This window comes from Lonchura striata, chromosome 3 (assembly GCF_050655825.1).
Source record: "Lonchura striata isolate lonStrDom1 chromosome 3, ASM5065582v1, whole genome shotgun sequence".
Taxonomy (NCBI): Eukaryota; Metazoa; Chordata; class Aves; order Passeriformes; family Estrildidae; genus Lonchura; species Lonchura striata.
This window is the reverse complement of record NC_140705.1, coordinates 45,993,892-46,008,159: the sequence shown is the minus strand read 5'-3', so window position 1 is coordinate 46,008,159 and position 14,268 is coordinate 45,993,892. Positions and strand designations below refer to the sequence as shown.

Sequence of the window (14,268 nt, the reverse complement as noted above, 5' to 3'; positions counted from 1 at the left end):
GTTATCTTAAAAATATGCCATCAGATTTCATTCCAGAGAAGTCCAGGATGCACCCTGCTGGGTCTGAGCCTGCTCTCCATCTCTTCTGCAGGCTGGAGCCCTCTCCTGTGCCAGTTCCCTTTCACGTGCAAGGGGCTGGATGACAGAGGCCACAGCATGGATCAAAGGGTGCAGGGTAGACAGGCTTTTCCCTGCATTTTACCTCTCTCTCAAACACTCTTGAAACCTATTTTCTCTTACAACTCTAAAAAAAGAAGGTTCTGAAGATGTACCATAAATCAGACTTTCAGATGTGAGTTGCAAAAGCTTATGAGAAAACTTCTTATGCTTGTAAGGAGTGAATTTACACCATTCTTCCCCCCATCCATATGCTTACTACTGCAGAAGCAAAGGTTAATCAGTACTTTTGGCTTTTCAGATATCATATGTTGGAGCTTTTACTTTTAAAATAGAAGTATAAAAAAAGGAATTTTCCTCTCACTCTTGGACTTTTCCTAGGTTTTGATCAGCTAGCCGAGGACAGCTTTTGTTTTTGTTAATGGAGTGGATGTCTGGCTCTGTTGGTGTTTCAGTTTTAGCTTCCATTTTGTATCAAGAACAAAAAGAAAAACTGAAGGGGGATTATTTACAGTAGTAATAATAATGTTAATTCATCTCCTTAGCCATAATCCATATCCTACCTGAAAGTGATTAAGGTGCTATGACTATATAAATGATTAATAATGATATAATGAATTTTATATCCTTGTCAACTAATGTTTCCACAATGTGGGTGGAAACTACTCTTCTGGTTAGACACATGTTGGATTGGTTGCAATGTTAATGTTGGAGTTCAAGAAATGTAATAAGGACAAGAAAGGAGGCAAATAATATGTTTATTTTCATTTGTCTCTACGGAAGTCTCAAAACCCATGAAAATGAGGGGTTATATGTTTTCATAAAAACACATCTTACATTGCCTATAAAAACACAACTTCAAAATAACCAAATTCAACTTGCTTGCACTAGAAAAGTTAATTTTAATTAGGTCAGTAACATACCTTTTAACATACCTTTTAACATTACTAGTGTCAGATTATGATAATGCTGTGCCACCAATAACTCACACATCTGAGAAATGCTGCCTTTCCTAGTGGAAGTATATTAAAAACTTGTTCCCTTACTCTAAGATGCACAGCATGTTGGATGAGTAACATTGTGTTCTCATCTCTAGGGAGTTTAGTGTAAAACAACTCCAGATTTTGTTTGGTGATCTCAGAGCTGGATGAATAATTCCAGCCTTCCACAGCTCCAAATGCTGACATGCAGGGAGATAAAACTTTTGGATATTAAAATCCTGCTCTGTGATACTGAAGGAGATTAGTTTTTGGATTCCATTCATTGACACAAAAGCCAGTGCTGAATGGAGGTGATATTTATTGTCTGTAAAACCCCTGAGTAAGCTGAAATCACTTTAGGCATGTACATGCATACATGTATTCTCTCACATTTAGCCAACTCCCCACGATGCTGTTTCTTTGAGCCAAGAACAGACAACTTTCAGGGACTTGGCTTGAAAAGATGTGTGCATGTAACACCCTCTGTCACATTTTACAAGAGGCTGCAATCAAGCAGTCTTTATACTTGGATTGTCTAGACACTTTGACAGTGGGAGGGGACAAGAAAAAGAAAAAGCCCATTTTGTCAGTCGTTCACTTTGCATCAAATTCTTCTTCCCTGTGTGCTGCCTTTGTCAGCAAAAAGATAAAGCAAGCAAAAACCAAGCTAAAATTAAGACTTTCATAGTTCAATGGTTCTCTATACATATAATTCCTAGTAATAAAAACCCAAACCATTTTTTAAACTACCAGTACATATGTACACCATCCCCTTGTTTATTCACTTTTTTTCAGAATAAATATTCGTAGTAATTTTTCTTTTTGCAGCTGATTTATCATTTCAACTTTTTCCTTATCAGTGTGTAAATGAAATATGTAGGGTTGTCTTGTCAGCAGTTGTAAATTTATACGTGAAATATTCCTGGATTTCAGTGGGGATTTTTTTTTTCCCTGCTCAGCTGAATGTTTGTGAATGAGCAACAAGAAAACCACTTTCCCTCCCACTGGTCTCCCAGATTTCATGTTTCCTATCTCTTCTTTTCTTTAATTTTTTTCTCTTCTTTCTTCATGAAAGCACGGGAAAAAATAAGGAGAAACAGAGCTGGGAGGGGAAAGGGAGGAGGTGATAGAGTTTCACAGGGATGTAAGTCTGCAAGCCAACAAAAACGCTGTGAAATTCTTTAAACACTAAATCCTGCATATCACTTAGTTGCTTGTAGGTGAATAAGCCCACGTTGCAGCTTTTAAGCAGGCTGATTTAATGGCTTACTCTTCCCTGCTCAGGTGGTCAGCACCCCTCCACCCTTCCTGTTGAGCTGGGATTTCTCTCGCGGTATCTCCAGGCAGCATTTGCTCACTGCCACGCTTTGCTCTCTGCACATCACAGCCACGCTTTCACAGAGGTGGAGCAGGGTCCAAGTAGTGAGCCCCAGACTCATCCCTCCCACCCAAAGCCTTCTGGGCTCCAGCCATGCTGAGAGGAGGGAGATGAGCCATCACCCCACAGGGCTGTTGCCTTCTGTGTGGTCCTGCTTCACTCCCTGGCAGTGCTCACAGAGGCTCTGAGAGGAGCCAGGAAAACCTCAGTTCTGAGTGACATCTCCAAACAAAGGGTCTCCAGAGCCAGACCGTCCTGCTGTTGAAATGGTAAAAGCAGTAGTCATGGTTCCACAAGCAGCTTTTCACAGCTGATATGAAGCTGGCCAGGGCACCTCTGCACCTTTTTCGTGGTCCCTGTGGGCTCCCCTGCTGTCACTGCTGGTCCTGGGGGTGCACAGTACTCTGCACCTGCAGCTCCAACCCAGCTTCCAGGGCGAGCAGAGGCAGGAGGTCAGCAGTAGCAGCAGCAGTGTGTTTTGCACCCTCCAGGCTGCAAACCTCTTTCCCTCAACCAGTTGTTCCTTTAGTTTCTTCAGGGATCCCATCTCATGCCACCCATGCAGCAAGTGAGGAGTCAGGAGTCCATTTTTCTGTTCTCCCCAAAAGACTTAAACATTTTGGTGAGGGAGCCCTGCTGAGTGGATGTGGTGTCTTGAAGGGAATAAAGAAACACAAAATGACCAGTTTTAAGTCAGGCTAAGAGCAACAGAGGGTAGACCCATGCTAAATGCAGGAAATACAACTCCAGGAAATAAATAAAGATAAAATTGCAGCATAACAGAATCATTTAGGTTAAAAAGACCTTTGAGGTCATAGCATCCACCCTTTGACTGATCACCACCTTGTCAACTAGGCCATGGCACTGAGGGCCGTGTCCTAAACCCAAAGTGGCTGGGTCTGATCCTGTGTGTGCCTTGTGATTGCACTCACAATGAGCTGTTCCATAACCTGCCTGGGCACCAAGGGCAGACTGACAGGCCTGTATCTTCCCAGGTCCTCCTTCTGGTTCTTCTTGTGGATGGGTGTCACATTGGGCAGACAAACTTATGCTTGTTTTTCTGAACTGACTTGTAGAATAACTGGAAGTACCTGAAAATTGTAGAAAAACAGAAGTGTTTCTCTTTTTAATTAGGCAGGTTAGATGTGGGAAGCAGTATCCAGACTGTAGACTGTCACAGAAAAACAGGGAGCTGCTGCATAATTTTTCAAGCATTAACACTGGTGAAACATTCTTTTTCGGAATCCCATGAGTTTGTCAAAACCAATTTCCTGTGTTGATGCTGGGGTAAGGCATAGAAAATAGCCAGCCTAGCAGCTACAGAGCAATTAGGAAATTTTAAAAAGCATAGACATTCTATTTACCCAAAGTGACAGATATTGGTCTGAAATGTGAAAAGAAATGTGGGGTAAAAAACAAATGTACTTCACTATATATATTTTTTCTGTTCTCTGCATTTTCTCCCTATTTATATATTCTTGAAAAAAATGTGTATCTATTAAGTAATTTTTAAACTTTTTTTTCGGCCATTTCTCTTCCAACCCCGATGTTCAGAGTACGTTGTTTGTGTGCCAGGTTGCATCTAAGAGTCTCTGTACTGGTTCAGATCAAGGATGCCTCCAGAGAAGTATCTGATTCCTTAGGTTCATCACACCCCACTCCAGAAACTCAGGTTTTGTGTCTAGGTTCAATTTGGGCCAATAGGAAAGAGTTCAGTGACACCACCACATGGATTAGAGAAAGTTAGAGCTAGCAGATAAAAGGCAACACCAGGTAACAGGACTAACCTTGCAGGAGTGCTTCTGAGATGTGGCAAATCACCCTCTGTCTCCCTCCACGCTGAGAGTGGCAGGCACCTAAAACAGAGATTAACCCAGGCCCTGCTAGCACCCCATAAGGGTACTGAGCAAGAGGTTACAAGATTTAAAAAAACTTGGAGCAACCTTTTTGAAGCTGTAATTTTTGAAACCCTCTCAGTTTCATCCTGTGCAGAATCTGTATTTGGAGTTGTTCTGCATTTGACTTGTTAATTCTTCTGGGACTTTCTCTAGTTTCTTAATGTGTGTACTACCTTTGCCAGCCCCGCCTTCTGTTACCAGTGGTTTCAACCTTTAAATTGGTCCTGCTTGAAAAGGAGCTTCCTCTTTTTTTTTTTTTTTTTTTAATTTTAGCTGTGCCGTCTGATAGCTCCCTCCTACTTTCCTGCTGTAATAATTCTTGGCTCACTGTGGCTGCTTTTCTGCCTGCCATGCAGAGCTCCAGCAATGGAAGAAGGGTTTTGTCTTTAGGTGAAGTCCATTCCTGTGTAGTTGGCAAGATCAAATATGAATGCAGGCTAAGTGCCTCATTCTGTGTTCTGAGGGCAGTCTTGAACACCTCCAGCAGCACTTTTTTGGCCGAGTCCTTCACTTGCCATATGCATCCTCCTGGAAAAGGGTGAGCAAGGTGGATTTTATCCTCTTGGTCCCTCCGGGCAAAATGTTGCCTGTCAGGGCTGGACAATGATCTGCCATTATCCTAAAAGCAGGCAGGACCCCCTTTCCCAGGCCTTGATGGAAGATTCCTGAGAGGAAGATTTTGTGTGAGCTTTTTTTCCAACATGTTGCTGTTTGTATTCAAGCCATTGCATGTTTTTTTTCCAAAGTACTTAACATTTGAGCAGTGAACTTAATTTAAGCCTCATCATATGTGTGTTTGGAGGAGATCTGGTGAGCATCGACATATGAGGACCTGTCCTTTCCTTCCTCTCCTAGGATTTTAGATAATGGGCTGTGTGCAATGTAAGGATAAAGAAGCAACAAAACTGACTGACGAGAGGGATGGCAGTTTAACTCAAAGCTCAGGCTACCGCTATGGGACAGATCCTACTCCGCAGCACTATCCTAGCTTTGGTGTGACCTCAATCCCAAACTACAACAACTTCCATGCCACAGGAGGCCAAGGACTGACCGTGTTTGGTGGAGTCAACTCCTCCTCTCATACAGGGACGCTGCGTACAAGAGGAGGAACAGGTGAGCTTGAACATCTTATTTTAGTGCTCAATCTACAGCAGAGGCCTGACTGCCTCAGCATGTTGCTTTTAGGAAGAGTTATTTAATGAAATAGTGCGAAGAACTGAAGTAGGGTGGAGCTGGGTCCTTTGCTAATTTGCAGGTTCACTTGGGGCTGAGAAATTATGTGTACATGCCAAATTTGGCTAAATGCCTCATCCCTCTACCAGGGAGAGTAAAGTGTGGACTGAGACACCTCAAGTAGTTAAATACTTGGCATGGCTATATCTAAACTGTCTCTTCAACCCCCTTTGCCTGCTTGGGATCCTGTGACTGTACAGAGTGAAGGAGGTGGAGTGCTCACTGACTGCATAAGACCAGAGACATGGGAATAATTTAAAAAGTTGGAAGGTTCAGTTTGGTTTGCCCCTCAGCAGCTGGAGTGGCTTACCTGTAGCTTAGCCACATCATCTCTTGAGGTTCCTTTCCCTCCTGTCTTTTGTGACAGAGTATAACCCACTTATCTTTTTCTTTAGGTGTAACTCTTTTTGTGGCGCTTTATGACTATGAAGCAAGAACAGAAGATGACTTGAGTTTTCACAAAGGAGAAAAATTCCAGATACTTAATAGCTCGTAAGTTTTAGGCTTGGGAATCTACTTTTTAATAGTTTCAAATTTACAATGTTTACAGTAATGTTTGCTTGTTTTATTAGTAAAATATTATGTTGGATATTCAAGCAAAGTGCTGTATTGTTGGGAAAAAACACTTCAACCACATGCAGCTTTACTTTAAAAAAAGTGTTAGAATGTGTGATTTACTGCTTACATTTTACAGTAACCCCACATTCAGAACTGAGACTACGAGCTCTGTACTTTATCAGTAGCTACAGAGGTTCTGCAAGGCATATACTAACAATTTTCCAATCTGCTGCGAGTATCCCTACATAGAAATGAGCTAAAAGATGATTCACAAAAGAGCTGTTATCCAGATGTATGTGCCAAGTTTAAAAGCATTTTTGTCTTTTAAAGGTAGGTGATGCAGTCAGAACTTCCTAGGTTCTGTTGCATCTGACATAAAAACCACATTTCCATCCTGGAAATCATAAAACTAAAATTAATTTTATCAACTGCCCATAGAAAAAAAAATCCCTTAGCAATTTAAAAATAACTTCTAAAACTCACTGTGCTACTGACCTATATCTGAACATCTTGTAATTCTTGGCTAAGAGCATAAAGTAGCAGGCTCTGAGTTATGCTCACTACTGCTATCATGTAGAGGTAAAAATGGGTTAACAACCAAGTATGTCACTTTCTAAAGGCTTTGTGATATGGGTCCTCTCTTTTTTTCTTATAATATGTGACAATGAGGTGAATTCACCCCTGGTGCAACTCCTGTTAATTTTAATATAGCAGCTGCAGGGTTTTAATTGGCTCAATGTGCACTGAAGTTTTTTAAAAAATCAGGTAATTCTGTAGAATATTTCATGAAGCTAAAGAGCTTTGATGTAGATGAAAGCACAGAAACTTCAGTTATGATTTGTAGAGGGAGCAGCAATTAAAAACCTTTCTGCTTCTGACTTAGAGGTTGGAAACAAACCCTTTTTAAACCTATGATCCATTTTTATTCACATTGCCTTCTGCCTTCCTAACCTTGCACAAACTATGTCATAACCTGAAACAAGAAGTTCCACACATTATAAATACCTTGTATGTGCCAGTTGGTGGAATCTGGCAGTGCTCCCCAACTTAGACTTAGAGAGCAATCATCCTTGGAGCTGGTGAGACAGAGAGATTCCCCTTCATGTCGGTGGCTGCAGCACATGCATTTTGATGCAGGTAATTACTGCCTGGAAGAAGAGTTTCCAAGCAAGGAAAAAAGACCAAGCATCCATTGATTTTCCTGTAGAATCACAGAAGCACAGTTCCCATTGTAGTTAGGTATACTTGCTTATAAACATGGCCCTATCCACACCCCTGGAGTAGTGACAGCCAGACTGGGAATCTCCAGAAAGCTGCTTTTCCATAAGAATGCTTCCTCTCTTCACTTACATCTGGAATTACATTAAATAAGCCCATTTTTTAAGCACCTGCCAATGTTGCTTGCAAATAGAACGCATATATGTGCAAAAAAGTAGTTTGGAATTTTTGGACAGGTTTGGATTTGGATTTGGATTAACTTTCAAGAAACAAAATTTGATTTATGCTTTGGAGTAAACATTCAGCGCAACACCTGAAATTACATGCAGGGGGTATCCCTGTGATTTGAACCCAGATATTTTACTAAAGGCATTCTGGGTGAAAGAGGTGCCTGCAGAGTGGTCCAGAGCAGAGCCTGACTTTGGGGCTTCGAAACACTGGGCCATCCCCAGTATTCCCACCACCACACCCTGTCTGGCCCCATTGACTAGCTGCCTCCTACCTCAGCTGCAGATCTGAAATTAAAAGCTGTGAAAAAAGCCTACATTCCTCCTCCTTTCTGGCAGTGCTTTGAGAGATTTCAGCTTCTCTGTCAAAGCAGAGGGGGTTGTTCCTGACGTTGGAATCATCCACAGGACTGCTTTTTTCCTCCCTAGATACGACAAAATGCCTCCATCTAGTGGACTCTCTGCACAGTAAGGAGAAGAGATGGAACAGTACCATTTATCAAGCTCAGTGTGGCATAATGCCTCAGAAATACTCTACAGCAGCATATGGGGGAAGGGTTAGCACTTCACTGGCAGCACTAGAGACACAAACAGAAAGGGCCATTTGCCTGATATACTAGTGCACACAGGGTGTATTAAAACAGTATCAACTGCCAGCCTCTGCAAAAGCAATTTGCACTTTATGTTTCTTGAACTGTAAAATTGGAAGCGTCTCCTTTTTGACTAATCACAGCTGTTTTCTAGTTGTTTTCCATAGAGTTCATGCTCCTTTAAACTGTTAAAAAAAAAGCGAACTTGCAAATTTAAAGAATTCACATTGACACAACCTTTCCTTCCAGTAAAAGCTTAGACAATGTGTTTTCTGTAGTTGTTTGTTTCTAGAAGAGGCTGGATTCTCCAGTCACATTTGATAATAGTGTTTCATTTACTGAACAAGTCTCTGGTTTGCAGAGAAGAGAACTGAAAAAGAGTTTCTAAGCAGTCCAGAAATAGAAAAGAGAATGCTTATTAGTAGTGGTAGGAGTTAAACACTCGTGAATCTGGTGCTGAGAATGAAATAGAAATTGCTAAATCCAAAGTCATTGCGTCCTGCAAAAAAGCTGAGAAATAAACTTCTCTTAAAGTTGCACATCCTGCACCAATGTGCATTGTCTGAAAGGCAGTACCATGTCCCTTTGTGTGTACCAGTGTAAAACAAAAATTCATGCTAAGCCTACAGAATGCTGCCTTAAGATAGTCCTGCATGAACTTCTTTGCATTTAAACATGAAGAACGTTGTAGAAGAAGAGCTTTTTGTAAGCATTTGAAAATGCAGCCTAGTCCTGTGCTACCTCCTCCAGGTGGCCAGCAGAGGGAATCTAGACAATGAAAAGTGATCCTTAAGGGCCATCTAAAATGCCATAGATGGATGGCTTTTTGATATCTTTGTGTTTCAGATTAATTGCACCCATGGAAATTTAAAATTAGTAGTGAATGTGACACTGTGTTGTGGTTTAACCCCAGAGAACAACTCAGCCCCACACAGCCACGCATTCACTTCTCCCATGGTGGGATCAGGGAGAGAATCAAAAGGGTAAAAGTGAGAAAATTCAGGGGTTGAGGTAAAGGCAAGCAAAAGTCATGCACAGAAGCCAAGCAAAATAAGGAATTCATTCATGGCTTCCCATAGGCAGGTGGGTGGTCAGCCATCCCCAAGAAAGCAGGCTTCCATCATGCCTAACCATGACTTGGGAAGGTAAATGCCATCCCTCCAAACATTCCCTCTTTGTCCTTCTTCTCCAGCTTTACATGCTCAGCATGCTGCCATGGGTTATGGAATAGCCCTGTGGTCAACTGGAGTCAGCTGTCCCAGCTGTGTCCCCTCACACAGATCCCTGCACACCCCCTGCCCCTCTCTGCTCGGGTGAGAGGCTGAAAAGGCCTTGACACTGTGGGAATGCTGCTCAGCAGTAATGAAAACATCCCTGCACTATCAACACTGTTTCCAGCACAAATCCAAAACATAGTCCCATACCAGCTACTTTGAGGAAAATTAACTTGTTCCCAGCCAAAATCAGAACACAGCATTCAATTTGGCAATTTTCCTATAAGCTTTTTCAAGGGTCTGTATTAGAATAATTGCCATGGAGACAGTTTTCAATATTCTAGTCCAAATTCATCCCTCACCAAACCTGATTACACTGGGCTGTTCTGCCTCTTCATGCCATTATGCTGCATCTGAAAAGCTAAAGTACTAATCACTGCTGCAATAATTCTAGATGTAAAGAAATATGTGTATTATTTGGGTTTAAGTGCAAACAGCTCTCTTGGAAGCACACTGCTGATAGAGACAAGTTGCTGTAGCTTCTTGCAGCCATGCAGTTTTGGGTGCTGTTAATGAAGTCAGGTCATTGTCTTTACAGCTGTGTCCTGCTCTCATTTCTCCTCCTCACCTCTGTTTCCACAGGGAAGGAGACTGGTGGGAAGCCCGTTCCTTGACAACAGGCGAAACTGGTTACATTCCCAGTAATTATGTGGCTCCAGTCGATTCCATCCAAGCAGAGGAGTATGTTTTCTTTTTGTGTTCTAAAGACCCATTAGTGCTGTGTTAGAAGGAGGTGTGAGGAGTTGGTTTTGATTGATTGCAGCGATTTTTCAAATTACTTACGTTATATTTATTTCAGTTCTTAACTGCACTGATAAATAATTAGGTAATTAGTAACAAAAGAAGCATGAGCTCAGTGCTTTTTCAATGTCAAAACAAATGAAGAAAACCTAAAGGAACACAGGTCTGCCTCCTTTTTTCAACTGTCAGCTAATTTCAAGCTTTAACCAAAAGGTGCCCTTGCTTTTCCTGAACCAACTTGTAAAAATATTTTGAGTCGACTAGTGTGCAAACTGTCCATTAAAAAGGGCATGTTGTATCAACTAATACAATTCCTAGGATAGGTAGGATGCCCACAATTCATACACAAAGCTGCCTAATGAGGAACCATCTATGCAGAGAAAAAGAGTGATGTGTGTATTCATGTTATTTCCAATATGAAAGATACAGTGGAGGAGCTTATAGAGCCGAGCAGTACTAATTTAATAATTAGTACTGGAGTCTGTACTTCAGGCTGTCCTTGGCTGATTGTGAAACAACACAAAAACATTGCTGCAGGAAGGAAAAAAGGCTGTAAAAGCCTCTGAAAGCCTCGTATAGAACCTCAAGTTAAGTGGTTGAATCTTGTCCTTCTACTGAGATTTTATAGCTGTGCTGCAACAAAAATATTGAGTACTAGTAAATCACCGTGTAGGTTAAATATTTATAGCAACATTGTACAAGTACTGTTTTTTGGCAGCAACAGTTTTCTACCCTTTTCTCTCTGCTTGTCCAATTCTGGCCTTTGTTGGAGGACACCAAGTGTTCTCAACACCTACTGATTACAGGCTTAATGCAAAGAGTTACTGCCCAACACAAGGAACATCTATTACATGATTTGTCACATTGGCTTTCCAGCAAGATAAAAGAGACACAGTGTGACAAAAAGGACAACTGTATCTGAGTAATCACGGTTTCCACACAAAATCCTCTCCGTGTCTGGGCTTTGTGACACTATTTAGTAATGCTACATCACATGTTGTCTTACTATTTCTGGTATTTCCCTAAGGTGGTACTTTGGCAAGCTTGGCCGAAAAGATGCAGAGAGGCAGCTGCTGTCATTTGGAAACCCCAGAGGTACCTTCTTGATCCGGGAAAGTGAAACTACCAAAGGTAGGATGGGCATTCTGACTATGAATGAGAAGATAATATGGGAAAAAATTTGCTGAGTGTGTGAAATACTGTTTTCAGTGGTCTGAAGGTAGAGATGAAGTATCATTTTTGCATGTATTTGTGTTAGGGAATTGGATGTCTGGATATCCTAGGTCTTAGGGTGAGTGTTCAAAGTAGAGAACAACCAAAATACAACTCATGCTCAACCCATGGTATCTGCAGTGCAAGCAACATGGTGTGATCCTTTGAAATGCTGGATCCTTGGCGGGGAACAAAAAAAGGAGAAAAAAATTATGCAGCAGTTTTGAATTCACATATTAACAGGGAAAATACTTGAATATACTTCTAATTAATATATTCATAAAGTATTCAACTGTATCCATTCTGTTGGAGTCAAGTGGAAGGGTGTATTCTCCTCCTTCCCTTTAAAAATATTGGAAGAGTTCCAATTTACTTGGCGGGTGCTATTTTTGCTTTTACATTTTACTCACAAGGCCTGTCAACATCTTCTTCAAAAGCTTCACATGTATGAAAAGATCTTTCTAATTCATACAACTACTGAACAGAAAACTTGCAACTAACTAAAAACAAACCTGGCCATTTCTCAATTAACCAACAATCCAAAACAAAAGCTGTGGGAGGCATAAGTCACTAGAATTAATTCCATACAAGTTCTGTAGTCTAATGCTGGTTCACATAATTAAAGCACCGACTTGTCAGTGCTTTGATCAGAGCACACTATCAGCTACGCTTAGCATGCAAGATGTCACAGCTAGTGAAAGAGTTTAAAGAAGAGAAGCAGTACTTGCACTCCTCTCTTTCCCTGACCTATCTTCAGATGCTGCATTCAATCATCTAAAATTGTAAGTTTTGTATTATTGCCTCCTGAAGTCACTGGATTCTTCCCTTTGCTGCCTATAACTCTGAAGACTGTTTTTTATGCAAAATCTAAATAGACTTGCTGTTGTTCCAGGCAGACAGTTTCTTGTCACCCCACAGCTTCACCATGCTTCCCATAGCAGTGAGACACTCTCACCAGTAGCAAGACAGGTTCTAACTTGCTTTTTTTCTGCAAATAGTCTCCACCTGGTTTTTTTCACCAGCAGTTGTTCTGATGTGTGTGAGGAGCAGGACTTCATCCCATTCTGTGCCAAGTTTAAAAACTCACTCATGTATGTAGTCATGGATCCTAAAAACAAACACAACACTGTTTCTCTAAACCACATTATCAGTTTAGTCTGGCTTCCCCAGTTTTTATACAGTGATAGGGGATATGTTTTGCAGCACTGTTTACTTAGCCAAGTCAGGGTTTTTTCTAATTTCTTGTGAGACACAAAAGCATTGGAGAAATGTAGTAATCAATCATGGATGGACTTACAGCAGCAAGTTTAATTTCTTTGCATTCAAACTTAAGGCTCTCTACATCTTCAAGCAGAGTTTGCATCAAAGCTATAGAAAAAAAAACAGACATGCATGTTTTATTGTAAAAAATGCCTATTTCCTTTCTCATCCTTGTGGTGTTTAAGTATGTTGTTAGAAGAAAACAGAGAGCTTGTTGTTCAAGAGAGAGAAAAAAATCAATTGGGTGGGTTTAAATGGTGTGTTCTGTCATAAGGCTTCTCAAAATGCCCTACCCCACCTAGTTGTCGTGGACTTAAGGCAGGAATTGTTTTATGACCTAGAATTGTCCCTTCTGCTTTAAATAATAGCAATAATAAAATTAATCAGGATTGTGTTAGAAGTATCATCATGGATGATTTCAGCATTAATTTAACTTCCCTTGATCATGGTTGCCTTCTCTTCTTACTTTCAAAATAAATCATATGGAGCTGGCTTTTCATTTTTTCAATGCCTGACTACACAGGTGCTTCATCAGCTCTTGTCTGTGTAATCCTTCATCTGGTTTCAATCCCCACCTTTCAAGACTGTCTGGTTTTAGTTGTTTGCCTTTTTTAAAAAAATCATTAGTATGATATATTGTAATGTCGTATTTCTATCCCAAATTTTTATTATTTTTATCTCTTGTATTTAAATTTATCATCAGAGAGTAATGGATAGTATAGATAACCAACAACCTAAATAAATGAATAATGAAATACATCGTGGTTCTTGTTTATGTCCAGGTTCGAGCTAAAGCTCCAGTCCTGCAACTTGATCTGAGGTCAGTGAGGGTCCACAGAGGGCCACCCACACAGCTCTGATTGCAGACCTGGAACCACAGGTTGTTTACATTTCCCTAAAGAATCTAAAATAGTGAGCAGATATGCAGGGAGCGTGACTAAAGAAAATACAGCTGCTGCCAGTGGATCAAAACTCAAAAATGCAGAGGTGGAGAAGACTGCCTGGAAAATTCCGAGAGGAGACTGACAATGTACAGCCCAGAGTGGTCATACAAAGCATGCACAAATGTGCTTGCAAATCACCATAAAAGCTTTGAACTCCTAGTTGAGACAAAAGTATTGACTCAGGGAGAGCCTCTTCAGAAAACTGTTCTAAACAAACAGTATTTTTCTGCACTTGGAAGTCATAGAATCACAGCAAGGCTGGAGTTGGAAGGGACCTTTAAGATCATCTAGCTCCAACCCCACCAAAATAAATACATGAAACTAAAATAAAATTTTTTAAAAAAAGGAGAAAAAAAAGAGACATAAAACAACCACTGACACTCCTTTAAGGGTGCCTCCCATTCAAATAAACTAGAATCATCTGTTTTAAGTGCTGGCTCTTTTCCTCCTATATAGAGGACAAACAACAGGGAATTTGAGAAGTCATTGGAGTCAGGGTGGAGAGATTTTGCTCACTTCATCTCCCTCAGGGATGAGACAACCACCAGTGTAACCTGTTGTTGATCAATGTGGTCAAGGAGGCTTCTTCCTGAGGATACATGCAAGAAAGACATCTTACACTGGGACCACCTTTCATG

The 14,268-nt window shown here is 40.9% G+C and overlaps 1 protein-coding gene across 5 annotated transcripts in view; it reads left to right on the top strand.

Annotated features, from left to right (window-relative positions):
* FYN (FYN proto-oncogene, Src family tyrosine kinase) overlaps positions 1–14,268 on the top strand; it is a 135,783-nt gene that overhangs the window by 90,564 nt on the left and 30,951 nt on the right. For all 5 annotated transcript variants that reach the window (XM_085575024.1, XM_085575023.1, XM_021555486.4 and 2 more), the window contains 4 exons: positions 5,229–5,486; positions 6,002–6,098; positions 10,056–10,154; positions 11,242–11,345. In XM_085575024.1, the coding sequence (XP_085431150.1) occupies positions 5,240–5,486; positions 6,002–6,098; positions 10,056–10,154; positions 11,242–11,345 (547 nt within the window). In that variant the 5' untranslated portion in view covers positions 5,229–5,239. The remainder of the gene's footprint in view (positions 1–5,228; positions 5,487–6,001; positions 6,099–10,055; positions 10,155–11,241; positions 11,346–14,268) is intronic.